The 18,427-nt window shown below is 34.7% G+C and overlaps 1 protein-coding gene across 2 annotated transcripts in view; it reads right to left on the reverse strand.

Annotated features, from left to right (window-relative positions):
• UBE2Q2_1 (Ubiquitin-conjugating enzyme E2 Q2) overlaps positions 1-18,427 on the reverse strand; it is a 35,815-nt gene that overhangs the window by 3,740 nt on the left and 13,648 nt on the right. Inside the window, exons 5-10 of one of the 2 annotated variants that reach the window (XM_051213766.1) lie at positions 15,899-15,986; positions 14,024-14,108; positions 13,526-13,586; positions 10,783-10,876; positions 7,843-8,046; positions 3,054-4,318 (exon numbers count right to left, since the gene is read on the reverse strand). In XM_051213766.1, the coding sequence (XP_051069768.1) occupies positions 4,220-4,318; positions 7,843-8,046; positions 10,783-10,876; positions 13,526-13,586; positions 14,024-14,108; positions 15,899-15,986 (631 nt within the window). In that variant the 3' untranslated portion in view covers positions 3,054-4,219. Of the gene's footprint in view, positions 1-3,053; positions 4,319-7,842; positions 8,047-9,542; positions 13,587-14,023; positions 14,109-15,898; positions 15,987-18,427 lie in introns of those variants that run through there. The other variant, XM_051213767.1, reaches the window with a different exon arrangement.

Genomic DNA, 18,427 nt, shown 5'->3' on the forward strand with positions numbered 1-18,427 from the left:
ATCTGAGCAAATGTGAAAACTACAGAGGCATTACACTACTGTCAATACCAGGGAAGGTCTTCAACAGAGTGTTGCTGAATCGGATGAAAGATGCAGTAAACGCCCAACTTAGGGATCAACAAGCTGGATTCCGTAAGGATCGACCGTGCACAGACCAAGTTGCAACACTACGGATCATCGTCGAACAATCAGTTGAGTGGAACTCGTCACTGTACATCAACTTCATTGATTATGAAAAGGCATTTGACAGTGTAGATAGGAGGTCGTTGTGGAAACTTCTTCGACACTACGGAGTTCCTGAAAAGATTGTCAATATTATCCGGAACTCATACGACGGATTACAATGCAAAGTCGTGCATGGAGGGCAGCTGACAGATGTATTCCGAGTAAGGACCGGAGTCAGACAAGGCTGTCTACTCTCTCCCTTCCTTTTTCTTCTGATGGCCGACTGCATTATGAGGACCTCGACATCTGAAGGAAAACACGGAATACAATGGACAGCTCAGAACCAATTAGACGATTTGGACTTCGCAGATGACCTAGCCGTCCTATCACATACACACGAACAGATGCAGACAAAGACAGCCAGTGTAGCAGCAGTCTCTGCATCAGTAGGCCTCAGCATACACAAAAGGAAAACCAAGGTCCTCAAACACAACACGGAGAACAGCAATTCAACCACACTTGATGGCGAAACTCTGGAAGATGTAGAATCCTTCACATACCTGGGAAGCATCATCGATGAACAAGGAGGCTCAGATGCAGACGTAAAGGCAAGGATTGACAAAGCAAGGACCGCATTCCTACAATTGAAGAACATATGGAACTCAAAACAACTTTCAACCAATATCAAAGTGAGAATCTTCAATACGAACGTCAAGATAGTCAGTTCTACTGTACGGAGCTGAAACTTGGAGAACTACAACAACCACCATCAAGAAGGCACAAGTATTTATAAATAGCTGTCTTCGCAAGATACTCAACATCCATTGGCCGGATACCATCAGCAACGGCCTTCAATGGGAGAGAACAAATCAGCTTCCAGCTGAAGAAGAAATTAGGAAAAGATGATGGAAATGGACAAGACATACATTACGCAAATCATCAAACTGCATCATGAGGCAAGCCCTAACCTGGAATCCTGAAGGGAAGCGGAAAATAGGAAGGTCAAAGAACACATCACGTCGGATAATAGAAGCAGATATGAAAAGGATGAATAACAACTGGAAGGAGCTGGAAAGGACTGGCCAGGACAGGGTTGGATGGTGAATGCTGGTGAGCGGCCTATGCTCCTTCATGAGGAGTAACAGGCGTAAGTAAGTATCTAAACGATGTTCCTGAAGAACCAGTGCAGAATGTCTAATCTAGAAGACAGTATGATGGTCTAAAGAAATCCAATCTGGAGGTCACCAGTGTTCAATACATTTCCTTAGAATCCTGTACCGATTTCTTAGAATCAACATTTTCAACTCCCATAGCAGGAACCCCAAAAATATAAAACTGGACATTTGCTTTATAACTCACTTTCTTGGAGATATTGAATTATGTAAAAGGAATGGTTAGAACTTCTCTAGAGAAGATATAAATGCTAAGCCATTTAGAAATATTTTGAGGGATTGAAAAGTCTTATCAAAGTATATAAAGGTAATTAGTATCCATGGAGTAAAAAGCATCACTGAATACAACCGTGTATTTAAAGTTGTCTAGTAAAACCCTAGGACGTCACATATATATAAATAAACAAGGAAGTTTAATGTGCGTACAGTGGATTTCAATGAATCGATGATTATTAATCGTTATATTAATTGAAGGATGTTCCCAAAATCTTCGGTGAACAGGGCAATAAATATCATTAGCACACATGGGAAATATCCCATCAGTAAATGTGATAGCTATGATCTTCATTTTGCAAAATGCTACATAGGAAAGTTTCATCGGACGACTAAAGTAACTCCAAAATCATCTACGTGAGAACTACTTATAGTTCCAAATATGTCATCAAAAGTAGTCATTCCTGAAAATTCTTAACGAGAAGGCTTTATTTGTGTACAAAATTAGACAAGCGGTCTTCAATAAAAAAGTAGGTGACCAACAACAGGAGTGCTAGGTGTTTATAATTAAGATATTTACCAATGAAAAACTAACGACAGACAAAGAGCACCACTATCTACATATATATTGACCTATATTATATAACAGACTTAGTTACAAAAACTCCCGTTTCACAGATCGATGGTGAAAACTCACAAACAAAATAATCAGTATGAGATTTTTTGACTTGACTGCAGTTTTATTATGGACTGACTTTAACCGGGCAATCATTGGAAACTTGAGAGCAATGTATGTGGTGGAACTACTCCTAAACTATGCACAAGCACGACCCTGCCAGGGATCGGACCAAGTATCTTCAGATCTTGTTGCAATAGTTTAATGGGATAGAACCCGAGACCTCAACAAGTGCGTTGCCTTTAGATCACTATCTATATTGATGGTCAATGATCTAAATTCACGGATTCAGTTGATCCTCGAAATTGTAGTCACCGTCTATTTAATATTCAACACTTGAATAAAAATTTAGAAAACAATGGTCAACATAGCTGAACTATGCCAGTCACAGCCTCTTATTTATTTATTTAAGGAATTACTGTTTGAAATTGGTCAGTAGTGAGAATAATTAGTATTCAGTAATTTCGAAGAATGGGACAGAAAATGATCGGTAACAGCCAACGAAGTATCGACTCATAAAAAGTAAATCCTACTGGTTCAACACTAATTCACTTGTTGAAGAATAGGGCGGATAATTCTAACTTTAGAAGCTATCTCGTTTAAACAGTGCACAACACAATACTCACAATTAAAATGTGAGATTTTAATTATTCAGTAAGTCAATTTTTACAGGAACACAACAATTATACACATATTAGAAGAATAATCACTACTAATACTACTAATATCACATCAAATAGTATAAGCGATTGAAATCGAAACGAGTAAAATTACAAAAAAAAACAATGCATTACAGATGAGAGTGTACTTCAGTTGTAACTACTCACGTGTTCTTCTTGTCTTGACACACTTTCACTTTTGAAGTAAACAACACCCATAATCATAATCATAACATGTTAAATAAAAACTAAACAAATACAAAGAAAATATTACCACACTACTAAGGACAATGATGTGAAAGTAAAACAAATACACTGTAACGAAAGGGAAGACAATGGTATTATTGTTATTTATGCATATGTATGCATTACAACAATTAGAGAGGACTATAACACGGAAGTAAAGATTTGATGTTGTTGTTGTAAATAGAAAAAAAATGTATAGCACTATATAAAGAACAACATCAGTTTATAATCTATTGTAAATGATGGAGAGAACGGATATGTGGGTTGGGGGTGGAAGCGAAGGGATCAGAATAAATTACTAGATTTTAGGTTTACATCGGAAGGATTGTGTAACTTAGGAAACGTATACAGTCATTGCTTTTCTTAATAGTATAAATGATATCATTTATCCGATAGATGAGATCATTTAATTATAAATGGGAGAAATATACATATACATAGTACAATAGATTACATTAAGAAGTCATAAAATTCATGTTAAACAGAATGGATATCAATAGTGATTGTTGTATGTATGTATGTTAGATAGAGGTATAAAAACAGTAAGATAATGCTCACAGTTTCCCAGTCTAAAGGGAAGCACATAAAAACATTACTATAATTAACAAAAAATTACTAATGATATATATCGGTAATAAGATGAGATGTGGCCGATAGACATATGATTAGTTAGAGTATGGAAGTGTCGTACGGTGTGATAAAATGTATATTTGTATAAATAAAAGACTGAATGTGCATACAGAAGAAGAAGATAAAGACAATGTACACGATGAAATTACCATCAGAGGAAGGAAAAAGGCATGGAAAGGTTATGTAAACAGAGTGCAGAGAGATACTGCCTCACATGTTCATGGACAAACACGGTGAAAGAACCATATGTCAGAGTAACTGTGAGGAAATGCAAAATACAAACAGACAAACAAAAGAAATAACCTGACGTTTATCGTTTCTTTTGCATATGGGAAAAACCTGTGTATCCTTCCTCAGAATATATACATATGTATTTATAGTAGTTTGGATGTCATAGTGTATGTCTGTGTAAAATGCATACAGACATTAATATTCATTAACAGTATAATGAGGATTTTTCAACCGTCTGCTTTTGGGGGAGTGTACCAACCACTTTCTTCGTGAATCTGAACTAGACCACGATAGGAGAGTTGAGCTCGGCGCAGTGAATATTGATCCTATTAAAAAAGCAAAGACTTGATTTGACTGTAAAATGAAGCTAGACTATTGTTATAGTGATTTCGAAATTTTAATCATAAACATACAGTATTGAATTGCATAAGTGTTTGAATTTTCCATCCCTTGCATAGAGATATACTTATATGCTGATCAGTGGTGGAATAGCGAATACATTTCTTTTTCTTAACGAACTCATCAGTTAATGGTATTAGGATTTGAGGATCCTCCATGGAATGTCGGAACACGGGGAAAATAGTACGATATTTCGAGAATTGAATGGCTGTGTGGACATTATTGAAAGCGTCTAACATCTCCTGTTTATCGATACTTTCGTCACATATGATTAGTGTGTCACCTATGTATCGACAATAATAATCAAACTTATTTAGGATGTCTTTAAGCGGTCCATTTTCAAATATGGTCAATTCACCAGCGAGGAGGAGAAAAACAATCGTATAGCTTTTCTGGATGTCCTACTTTCTAGAGGGATAGATGGTTTTATAAAGCGAAATATATTTAGAAAGAGTACATGGACGGGTCAGTATACCCATTTCCAAAGCTTCACACCTCTTCAATATAAAATAAATTTGGTTAAGTGTCTCAACCACAGAATCAAGTTATTATGTTCTGAAGACAGTGTGAATGACGAAATAGATATACTAAGGAACACATTACGAAATAATGGCTATCCTGATAATTTCGTCAAAAAATACCTCGTACAAAATACTAATAAAAAAAGAAAACATTGCGACACAGTCAGTAAAAAGACTTTATATCTGAGACTTAACTTTAAAGGGGACATAACGGGTGATATTCTAACACGTCGACTCAAAAGATCTGTCGAAAGGACGTTTCATGCCGCCAAGTTACACATAATTTTCTCGACTGAACCAGTACTCACACAACTAATCAAGGATAAGTTACCGAAGATGGGCTTCTCCATGTGTGTATACCAATTCAACTGCTCCTGTGGAGCTAGTTACATAGGCCGTACTCAGAGGGCTTTATCCTTGGGTGTTCGTGAACATGTACCAGCTTGGTTGGGAAAAGGAGTTACCAAATCGATTAACAGCACCATTCTTTCTCACTTGGTAGATAGTGAGCATCATATCAAAATAGAGGAAGCTTTCTCTGTTTTATATCAAGTTCCAAAATATCTACCTCAAGGAACCAGATTACGACTGCTTTACGTAGCCGAAGCCATTTGGATCAACTCCAGAAGACCTAATTTATGTATCCAGAAAAAATATATCCAGCCTCTATGTTTACCGTGGCCTACCACTGGATCACCGAATACCTAGACTGAATATTATAAACCTCTTACCCCCTTCCTTTATTTCATTCATTTACCTTATTATCATTAATTTTGATTATCTCTATCTTAATCTTCACATTCATCATTCCTAATTCGTTGCTCGTAATTACCTTGATAACACCCCCCTTATAACATATTACATTCACACAACAATCCTATTATTATTACTATCTCAATTAACAAATTAAATTCTCCTACTATGCATTTTATTCACACAATTTTTTTTGCATTTTCATACTATTATACTTATGGTGACTGAACACTTTACTCCAAATCATCCTGACCTTTATTGAATGACCTTTCTAATTTGTCAAATAATACAATTTTGAAGTATATATATATCGTAACAGATGCAAACGTTTACCCTTTTTTTTTAACACATAACATTGTCAAATTCATTAATACATGCCTTATTTTTGGCCTTTGTAAAATATTATAATTATGGACTTATAACTGTAGAGCCTGATGATGAAGTTATTGAAAACAATTGTTCGCTCAATTATTCTGCATTTTTGAATATTCTATGGGGATTTTTAAACTGCGATTGAATTATTATACATAAAAGTTTAATAAAATCAGTATAGTGCGTTTGACTGACAGCCGATACTAATCAATAATGTCACAAGATAAAAGCATTTTCTCAGGACCGATCATTACGCGCAGATTTAAGGAGGGATATATATATATATATATATATATATATATATATATATATATATATATATTTACATAGTTGGTAATTAGCATACTGATAGCAAACATATCGTCGCCGATCACTATATAATAACTAACATGATTACATTTCTATTATCATTTCTGGCTTATTACAAATTTTCATATGAGGACCATTTAAAGTGATTAGTAAAAGCTAAATAAGCTTTCTGGATCTATGATGATGCTTCTTTAGCCACTGAATCACTAGGGTTGATGAGACCTATATAGGAATGTATTCAAGTGCCTTATTTGCTTTACCTCTCTTATGGTTAAATTAGGTGCTGATTTAGAACAATCCTGGAGTAACACTCATCATTTAGATAGAAAGAAACTTTTTGTGGACAATCTTATGATGTCAATTAACGACGGATAGAGGGCTTTATACCTTATCAACATCTTTGACAAACATAACTGTATCAATTGCAAGTCATAAGTCAATGAACACCAGGTAGGAGACTAGTTCCTGAAAAGTTAGGCGAAAAAAATTGTTATTTTTAAGAGCCTTCATAAGGTTATGTTTTTTTCGGAATGCAATTCAATGATAAACACAGAGACAAGATATCTCCGTTGATTTAATCAATACATTTAGGGACAAACATAAAGACTCCTTGATTTTCCCCGATTTTTGTGTTTTTGAGCTCTAATCAAGCGCTCTGGTTGATTATCAAAATCAGTATTTTATGAACAATATTTATCAAAACCTTTTTTCTGTGATTGTCACAAAGGAATCTCTGACCTGCCTCATAAATCAGAGAGATTAGTGATCGCAAATAATTGGACAGAATAACATCCACCATCCAAACACTAGAAAATATACAATCTAACCGTTAAAACTGAACCACGATCTTAAAAGACAATCTGAGTTAATTTATCAGGATTAACTATTTCTCCCTGCTAAAAGTAAATTATAGAATTTTTGAAGGGAGAGTCACCACAACTTCAACCGTCCTGGTACGGCAGAGGGTGGGGGGAGTTTTCTCGCCCTCTCCAAATGCGCTCACATGGCCACGAGTATACAGCCACCGCCAGGGAAGTCCCCACTGCATTTTCGCGGCGGACGTGTTGTTTACGAGATTGAGAGGACGCTAAAAGAATGTTCGACGCTTTAACTGGGTTGGTAGACACGAAGGGTTCACCTAGGAGAGTTGGAAAACCCTGATTCCAAATCAGTGGTGCACATAGGCTCCATGATCTTAAGGAAACAAATGGCGTATGAACCTATTGTTGGTCACCAGCTACTACGAAACTGCATCTCCTTACGTTTCTCCACTGCCTTGAGGATTACGCTTTTAGGTCAAAGGCTCCGGGTGTGTCCCCTAAGAAAATCACCTGCTTCGGTTTGGGCACCCGAGCAGTGTCCCAGCCTAAACACAAACCCAATGATTTTTGTGGCACAAAAATAATTTGGTGCCCCTTCGTACCAATATTTGTGTTCAAATATAAAAATCAATAAAGAGCAATGAGAAAAAGCAAGACAATAAAAAAACAACTTACATCTGTTGCGCTAAAATTTATACGTGCACGACCTTTCACTAAAGTTGCAGCTATTTGCATGATAGATGATTCGATATCATAAGCGCTTGACCAACCTTGTTTTGTGAATAATTCCATGCAAATTGCTCCACCGGCTAAAACATAACCATTTTCAATCACTGGATAAAGAATACGGACAAATGGTGGCTCAAAAGGATATGTTTCCTATTTAAAATAAAAATTACTACAATTAGAATGAAGAATGTGATACAAAATATAATCTGGTATATTCTCATAAAGCACATAAAGAAAGTTGGTGGATTTCTTCTCACAAAGCACTAAATATGATAATAAACTGAGATTAAGCATACATTTGAAATCATTGAAATCATGGACTGCTGAGGAGTCCCATACTAGGACGAAACGGTCACCCGGTGTTTTTAGGTCTTCAATGGCGTTGTAACTTAGATTGGTTCATTATTTCAATTACATTCAACAATACCCATAACCCCTCATATAAAAACGTTCGAGAGTCATGATTAGTTGACTATAGTTTAGAAATTAAGACAATATTCAACTCGAGAGAATCTGTTTTAAAAATATTAAAAGGGACAAATGTATTATTTGGTATTCGCATTACAAAATAATGTATGTAAGAGAGAAAAAAGAACAGGAATTCAGTGCGTCACTTGAAAACATAGAAGTAGTATTAATAACTATCTGTAAGAGAATCAAACGCCACCGTGATATGAAGGTATACCTATTTATCTAATGAAAACAAGTCATCTCGGTCTAAAATGTAAATCTCACTAAATAAGCGTAATACATAGAGCTTGTTATTTCGTACGAACAATAAGATTGATTCATTTAAGAGGTTACATGTTGATTGAGCGGCCTATGCTCCTCCACATGGGGTATGTATGTAAGTAAGTAAGTATATTGGTACAGCGTTATTTAGTCTGCTTCTAGAATAAAAAAACACGCTTCAGTGCGATTTATGGGGCTAAAAAATTACTGAGGCTTGTATATTCCTAAACTTTGGACCATTTTGCAATCCGAGGAAGAATTTTAAAAGGTTTCCTACTCGTGGCTTATATCTTATATGAAAGAGAAAAACCATTGAATTATGTGTGGTTTCAAAAAGAAAACAAACATTTGATAGGAAGTGAGATGTATGGATACAGTATCAAATGTGACCAATGATAAACAATGGCATTTCATTAGAACTACGTTAATCAATATATATACGGTTACATGACAAAACACTGTAAAATGTATTTTGCATGAATAAGAGATCTACTATGTAGCTACTCATGCCAGTGGTAATATTGAATGCTTCTAGATGTGCCTAGGCATTTGACCATTTCTGACTGCCCACATGGTGAAATAATATTACTTCGTGATAAAACTGAGAGATGAGGACAGTATTAATTATTTCATTGACCTGGGAGAGTTACAGAAGCGACAAATGGACAAGTGCTGATCACCTGTGATATACTGGTTGAAAACCGAATGCCTTGACTACTAAAACTACGAGTTCACCAAAACTCATTTACAAACTTATGTGTATGCTATGATCTGTCTAGCTGTACATATTAAACTATTAATACAACGCAAAATTCTCTTCAAATGAAATTATACTAATCTATCTTATATATATATATATATATATATATATATATATATATATATATATATATATATATATATTTCATGAAACCTCTTGATTGCGAACACCAAATTTAATGCTTTGTTCTCTATTTATGCATAGCTTTTCGATAAGTCTTGTCGATTGAACACTATATTCGTTTTCCTAAGCTATTCTGGTAACCCGCAGGCTAGAGCTACACAGCGACCTGAACACCAGAAAGAAGACGCAAGTATGAGAGGAATACTTTACGCCAAGGTTCGTTTATGTACAGAAACCATGGGTATTTATAGATGTTAACGTTTGTTAAATCAACATCATATTTCAGCCAATCCGTTAGCGAAATATTGTGCTACTGACCAATAGTAGCACGCCACGTTGGAATTCTAGAATGCTCCATCGTGCTGTGATTGGCTAGGACTCTTCGGCTCCTTTTGGGCTTCTAGAGGCTCCGTTGAAGTCCTCCGAAAGCCTACTCAACAGTTTTTTTCGTGGTTAATATTAATTTCTTTAGATAGTGTACCCAATCGCAACACGTTGGGAAATACAGTATAAAACTAGCACCACAACCCTGAATACAACAAGAGGCCATGGTCACGACTTAATATTGGCTTCTCAGGTTAAGTCAACAAGATTACAAATCCCATTTTAGTAAACGCAAAGTTAAAATGCAATAGCGCACCCCACCCTCCAAAGACAAAACTTTGGATCATTTTTCATCTAACATGGCGTCTTTAACAACATCGTTCCGACATCTTTGTCTGAACAACTCGATGAAAAAGGAAACACCATGCATATCTTTTACCTGCATTATCACTCTCAACAATCAAATGGAGGTGAAATAGTTTGTTAGAACTTTTAAATTAGAGCTTACCAAGAGCTGGGAAGAGTAAACGATGAAATTTTAAAGTTTCTCCTTATGCCGAACCAAGTGATACCTAGAGGAGCCTTATTGGAAGAATTGTTTATGGACAGAAAGAAATGAACGGAATTTGACACAACTTTCAATAAAACAGCAACTATCATCCATCTCAATTGCTAAATTCATGCTTGAAACCAAGATGTATGCAAGAGACTATTGTCGTCAGCATAATTTGATAGGAAATTTAGATAATCATCAAGGGGCAGATTTTGATGAAGACGTAATATGTCATTATACCTAAACATCTACCTGGCCCTTTACAATTTGAATAGTAAAACTTCATCTCGTGAAGCAACCATATATGTAGAAAGAAACCTATTGAATCTGATGATACAGTACTGAATGTCCAAACAAACAAAACATAAAATTTATGGCATTAATAACAACTAACTTTGAATAGAAATTGTAATCCTAAATGATCTTCTAATTTGGGATGATTTGTAAGTTCCTGAAGATCTTTATGCAATCCACTGTCCTCATCAACTCTTTTGAAAAATACATATAGAATATAAAAATTAAAAAAATAAACTGAATTCCTAACAAAATTAACGTATAAAAATAGTCATTAAAGCTGCTTAAATGTATGTTCTTAACTATCATATCTTTGAAGACAAAGAAGTATGTTCACAATATTTTAGTTATGAAGTAATATGAGCTGCTATTTAAAGATATGAGGCAGCTTCATATAAGAAACAATCAGACTACTGATAGTTATATTATTCACCTGAGTCAGATTAGTTGACTTCTCGGTCAATCAGTCAACATAAGGCCTGGTATAAATGTATCTTGGTCTAATTTCCCATACAACGCCAGTACAACGGGATGAAATCATAGTAGTATGTCAGTTATATAGAGAAAGAATAAAGTTTGAAAAGAATAGATGAATTATAAGTTTAAGAGTAATGAGATCAGAGAATGTAAAATACAAGCTATATAATGGTTGAATTGAGATCGATTTACAACCTTTGCAACAATGACGCTGTATGAACAGTAGTATTGTCCTCAGTTTATCCAAGTAACATTGTGCTATAAAAATGTTTACTTCTCAGATGTCCAATGATCTCTTTAAGACTTTGTACAAATATATAAACCGACAGTGCAGTTGTAATGCATGTTACTTGTATTGACAGATACAAGTAGTATGTAACACCGATCAAAACTGGAAGGTCTGTCAAAGGACGGTTGAGAAAACTGAACTAAAGGAAACAGAAAGGAATTGAGAAGTAGGAGAATCATGAAGGACGTAAAAGACAATTGATGAAAGGTTTACAGATAAAGTATTTAATGTATGGTTTCACATTTTACCAAAAAACTGCAATTTTGCGTTAGATAATAGATTAGTTATCCTCATCAAGTCTTCTTTCACTACACAGTTAAGCAAGTTTTAAACATTATTTTGTAAACTAATTCAATAACAAAAATTTCAGGGATAAGTCTAAAGAAAGCATGAGCTAGTGGTCGTAGTTAGAATCTAGTTTCCGTAGGAAGATGTTTTAAATTTATAAAAATGGAAACTACAACAATTCCAAAAAGTTATTTAGTGACCAAGCTGTTAACAAGATTTTTAAACCGAAGTTGTTATTACCGCTATTACTGTAATTATCATTTATCTCGTACAAGAACTAAAAAAAATAATTAAGTTAATATATTCGGGATAGTAAGGTGAGTTACTATAGTCACACCTATATACATTCAATAGACGAGACTATATAATAGTGTAAATTCATCTCACTAATGATTTCACTCGGGATCCACTCCATGTTGACTGACTGCAATTTGTGTCAATAAACTAAAGTTTGCATAATGTTTCCCAGTCATTGGACTTTGACTACTGAGTAACACGTGATCTACTTCCCAGTCTATTATCTGGTGATCAAGTACGAGTGGTCAGTTGTCGTATTATCTGGTATGGCAGTTATCTTATTGATAGTGTATCATATAATGTTTAAGCGTAGGATTGAGTCAAGTACCAATTATTTTCTGCGTTATATCACAAGCTTATGAATGCAGGGCGGAAATGAATAGATTCTTAAATTAATTGATTCATTTCTGTCCTCCTTTCTTTGAACATCCATCGTATTATTTTGTATGAAAGGTCGTGAGGTATCATGAAAATAAAAATTTGTTACACTACAGTAGATATCCCGAACGCAGCTGCCATTTTGATGTGGTGGTCGGGCATACCTATCGTGATGATTCAACCGAGCTATATTAGCTGAAATACAAGTTTTTTAGGTTCTAACATGCCAGGAAGGTCGGTTAGAGATCGGCAAGACTAAAAGCAGCAACCTAAGATACGAAGAAGTACTGTAGAAAGGTGTGACGGCTGTAAATGTTTCCAACGAACAGCCAGTATCTAAAGAGATGTTGCCATCTTACAGCGGAAGGAAGAGGTTAGAAAAGATCGACTCTGAAAATGTTTCACCCCACCTTACACCATGGATTTCTGTCTCAGTCGGTGAAGTTTTTTGCAGTACAGAGTTAAAACATGAAAAACGTCTCATAAAAAAGGTGTGCACGACCGACCACAAACAGTTGTCCGTTGAGCTCTGCGATCACGCTTCCAGGTCACTAAGACCACAACTAATCCGTCTTCCTTTTGAGATCCCTCAAGAGGAAATATCCTTCGACCGTGTAGGAAGCTTAGAAGTGACAACTGCCCTCATACCTCTAACAGATGTACGTACGTACCACATTCCACGATGCTTTTGACTGACCATAGTAGATATTAAGAGACGTATAACTGTAATGCTTAGGTTTCATTTAATGAATTGATTTCATATTCTGACCTTCATGATGTCACTGATCGAAGTATATTAGCGAAAGAATGAATAACAGTTACTTACTACTTGATTTAACGGAGCAATTTTGTCATCTAATGCTATCTAAGTGTAACATTACATTGTCGTTTATCAATAAGACGTAGATGTTTGTACCTATGAAGCCAGTTTAACATTTTATTTATTTATTTGAACACATAGATACTGGTACATCAGATACATATGCGCCACAAAAATCTTGTTTGAATTGTGTGAGGGCTATGATACAGCTCGGGTGCCCAAACAGAAGCATGGCCAGTTTAACAGAATTATGGTAAATAAAACAAAATGTAAGCAAGATCAAAATACGCTTACTTGTATAATTTAACTTTCCAGTTATAAAGACTGTCATTTTGTAGTTCAACAGTGAAAATACCTAGGAAAAAGAACAAATGAATAAAATAATTTGAAGTAGTAAGAAAAAAACTGAAATAAATTGTTTGGATGTGATGTTTGTTGGCTTTGATGAAATAAGCAGCTTACTCGATTACGATTAATCTCGAAATAAAATTCATTCATTTTATAAAGTGAATAGGCAGACACATAATGATTAAATATATGCATTTATTGTTGACGTTTAATAATTTTAGTCAGTCATTGTACTATAAGCTGTGCTAAAACAATCTGGGTCATCATCCACAGGCATACGTAACGTATTTATGACTATTGAATCGGTCAATTGCATACTGTAAAGATAAATGATGCTTTTTAAATTAAAACAAGAACCAGTTATAAAAAAATTAGATTAAAAACAAGAACCAACCAGTCAATAAATATATTTTTTGTAATAAAAGGTTAATGATAATAGCTCACCTTGTTTGTAACTGTCTGATCGATAAATCTCTCTTAGCTCTTTCATCAAACGGTCAGATGATTGAATTGAACCCTTAGTAATTCCCTGAAGAAACAATGATAATAATAATAATAATAATAATAATAATAATAAACGTTAGTAGAAAGTTGGCTAATATAAGTAACAGAAGCGGAGCGAAGTACACCAATGAATGGAGTAAGCCTGTTATATATAATCAACGTAGCGCCTGATACGAATATGCGTTTGTCTAACTTTTCATACTACATTCACACGATGAAATGAATTTTTATCACGAAATGAATGATGAAGTAACTAAAATAATGTGAAAACGATGATAATGAAAGACTGAGCATTAAGAATGTTTTAAGAAAAGGAGTGAAATGTTTTGTATGAGGGAATACTGAAATTCATGTTCCACAGAAAGATTAAGTGAATGCATCTAGGCTATTTTTATTTGTTCTGAGTTGAGTCACAAAGTATTTCTAACAACTGGTTGGAGTTATCGCGTGGACCCCTAGTCAGTTAGTCTGCACCTACCTACACACAGACTAACTGTCCGATACTGAATTAAAGAATCATCAACAAATTTATTTTCTTCAGAGTACATTCGGCAGAACAATGCACAGAATATTGAGAGGTATGCTAAAGGCTTTATAATAACAAGGAATGATTTCCGCCACAAGCCGGAGAATGATTGTGGAGGGGTAGCTTAATGGACTAGAGCAACTGCTAGGTAACAGGCTTGAACTGCGCTTAACCTAGTCCCCCATTTGGACAATCGATTTATCATAGTGGTAATAATAATGGCCTTACTCAATATTATATGTTTAGTAAGACATTTTAACAAGTTCATTTACTCTTCATAAACTTCACAATACATATTCGTTTATATACATAAAATTATATTAAATTAAATGAGATTTTCATAAGAAGTGAAAAATCTTCACAACAGTGAACTGTCTGCAAGTTCAGGAGTGTAAGTGTTTGGTCAGGTTAGCTTTCAAAGTCTGTTTATTACATAGTATATGCGCTAGATATGGTATCGTCGAGTTTTTGTACTCTTCTTTGTGTGCATGAATCCTACTTTGACTGAGTCTTACTCTCCCAGAAGATAGAGAAGTATCACTAGGCTCCATACACACACACACACACACATAAAAGTGGGAATTCAAAGCTGAGTTTACTATCCTATACTCGATCAATGTGAGTAGGATTTGAAAAAACAAATGAAATTTTCATAGTTATGAAGTAACTACATCTTCTTACGATTTGTATCACCATAGTCATATGATCCAAAACTAAAAATAGTTTTGAAAATTAGGTTAAAGAGAAACGGTAATTTAATTTATCCAATCAACAATCGGAATTGTCACTAGTGATTCAAAAAAATATTAATGGGATAATCTCTTGAACGCTTAATAAAAACATCACCAGTTTGTGTACTTAATTCTCATCTATGGGGATATACAATATTTGAGTGTTAGAGAATTTCCTAACAATCATACGTTTAAAAGTAAACAAACTTTCTCTACCACACAATTGCAGTGATGGTAGATCATTCATAAATTAATGATTTTTACAATGATTGTAAAAATGATTTTAAGAATTGTATGGTTCTCTTAGAAAAAATTCCATTCACAATAGTTTTCTTAAAGATCAGAAAACCATGAATAAACAAATTTATAAGAGATGACAAATAACTTTAATTGAGGTTCGAAATTTCAGCGACCAAATAATGATCAAGTAGTACTGTATTTACTTTGGTCCCAGGATCCCGATTTTTTCTAACAATTGGCGTTCACTCGTATATATATATATATATATATATATATATATATATATATATATATATATATATAGACAATGAAACGTACTTGTATTTGTGTAGCCTTGAGTTTTTCCAACTGTTCAGCATCTTGGGATGAAATACCATCATATTCAGGACGATCATCACCCGTAATACTATTTAAACAAAAGATGACAGATAGATAAATTCAAGAAAACGAAACATATATACACAAACATACATATATATGTATGTGTGTGTTGGGAAGAAGAAACTATAATTCAGTGATGAATTGTATTTCTTAGTCAAGATAGTTAATTTATTGATTTTGCGAATTCTAGACACGCACATCAGATTATTGATTAATTCGGAGTTCAATTTGTTCGAATTAATTGAATGATTAAACATTTAAAATACGTAACATTATTGCCATCAGTGTTATTGTGGAGAAAACAGTTAACAGATGCATTCCAGGTGGGGACCGGAGTCAGGCAAGGTTGCTTACTCTCACCCTTTCTCTTTCTTCTGGTGGTTCACTGGATTATGAAGACCTCTAACATCTGACGGGAAGCACGGAATACAATGCACATCTCAAAATCAATTAGGAGATTTGACGTTACAGACGACCTGACCCTTCTATTCTATACACACCAACAAATGCAGATGAAGATAACTACTGTAGCAGAAGCCTCTGAACCAGCAGGTCTCAACATACACAAGGGAAAAAGTAAAATCCTCAAATACAACACAGAGAACACCAACCCAATCACACTTGATGGATAAACTCCAGAAGAGGTGGAATCTTTTACGTACCTAGTCAGCAGCACTATCGATGATCAAGGAGGGTCTGATGCAGACGTAAAGGTAAGGATTGGCAAAGTAATGGCAGAACTCTTACAATTGAAGAACATATGAAACTCAAAACAACTGTCTGCAAGCCAACACCAAAGTCAGAATCTTCAATACGAACAAGGCAGTTCTACTGTACGGAGCCGGGACTTCGAGAACTACTACAACCATCATCAAAAATGTACAAGTATTTATAAACAATTGTCTACGCAAGATATTGAATGTCCACTGACCGGATACCACCAGTAACAGCCTACTGTGGGGGGGGGACAAACCAGCTTCCAGCTGAATAGGAAATTAGGAAAAGACGTTGGAAGTGGGATAGAACATACATTTCGGAAATCAAAATGCATCACGAAGCAAGCCCTACTTTGGAGTCCTGAGGGAACGAGGATGACCAAGGAACACAGTGCGTCGGGAGTTGGAAATAGACATCAAAAGAATGGATTGCTCAGGACAGATATGGATGAAGAATGTTGGTGGACAGCCTATGTTCCTCTATGAAAGGTAACAGGGATAAGGAAGTAAGTAATTATTGTGGAAGTTGTTCTAATTAGTTGCTGAATAAATCAGTCTGCTTATAAGGTCTTATTTTCTTTCTTGTATCGACAATGCAGTCATCTTATTTCGTTGTAAGTAGCAGGTAGGTGTTCTACAGTCATAGCAAATCAGCTTAACTATTAGCAGAAATCTGTATTTGGTTTAAGCCACAACACTAACATAGCAGTCTTGTTTCAAGTCATTACAATATATAGATATGATTTACACTGAGTAAAACTTCCTAGTTGTATAAACAATAATTAAAAATGGAAATACCAAAGGTTGGGACTGAAATATTAATAGGACAGTTTACACTTTGAAATTCCACAAAGAGATAGTATCGATATATGTTGAAAAAAAGGTTGATTAAGGAATTGGAAGTTTGAAAAAACAGTCGGTGAGTAGTATGGGGATTAAAATGTTGAAAATTTAAACCAATTCGATGAGACTCAGTAGCCAATTAGAGATCCGCGTTGTTGAGTATATGAAATCACCAGATATAGCATATGAAGGAGAAATCAATACATACTGAAGGTAATTATTATTCGGTTGACTTTTAGTGCTTTTTTATTCTATGAATTTACATAATATGAAGTTAGTTATTAGAATTTGTTGTGAATTTTTTCATTGCAATCATAAATTCACTCTGATTTTGTGCTCAAATGACGATTGATAAGCTGATAAATTTTTGTAATTGATAATCACTGACTTCAATCTGTATACGTGATGAAATTAACTTGAGTGTGGATTTAATTGTTCTTAGAGTTTCTGTCAAGAAAAGCTTCTATACAAACATGGGCTTTTCATTTTAGTTAATGAGTAGGGTAGAAGAATATAGAAGCAGTTTTGATCATCTTATTGAAGTCAGAGTTGAAAATAATTAGCTTATTGTACAAGTGTATCATTTTTACGTACTACTCATTGAGGTATAGTTACGTGATAGCCACGGATACTAGCTGGATGTTAACAAACCGTAATTTAGATGTTATCCCATGATTTACAGTTGTGCTTTTAAGATTTTCATGGTTTGGTAAAAGGCAAATAGTGAATACACTTACGTTACTGAATTCAACCTAATAATAGTTACACAGGTTAAATCATGTTAAAAGTATCAAGTTCTGAGCTGAGAAGAAATAGCTATCTGAAGTTCTATTTTCTAGTAGCTCACTGTTTAGTGGAAATTATTGGACAATTTACTTATATTTATAAAAGAAATAGTGTTAATGTC

The sequence above is a fragment of the Schistosoma haematobium genome, chromosome 3 (genome assembly GCF_000699445.3).
Source record: "Schistosoma haematobium chromosome 3, whole genome shotgun sequence".
Lineage (NCBI taxonomy): Eukaryota > Metazoa > Platyhelminthes > Trematoda > Strigeidida > Schistosomatidae > Schistosoma > Schistosoma haematobium.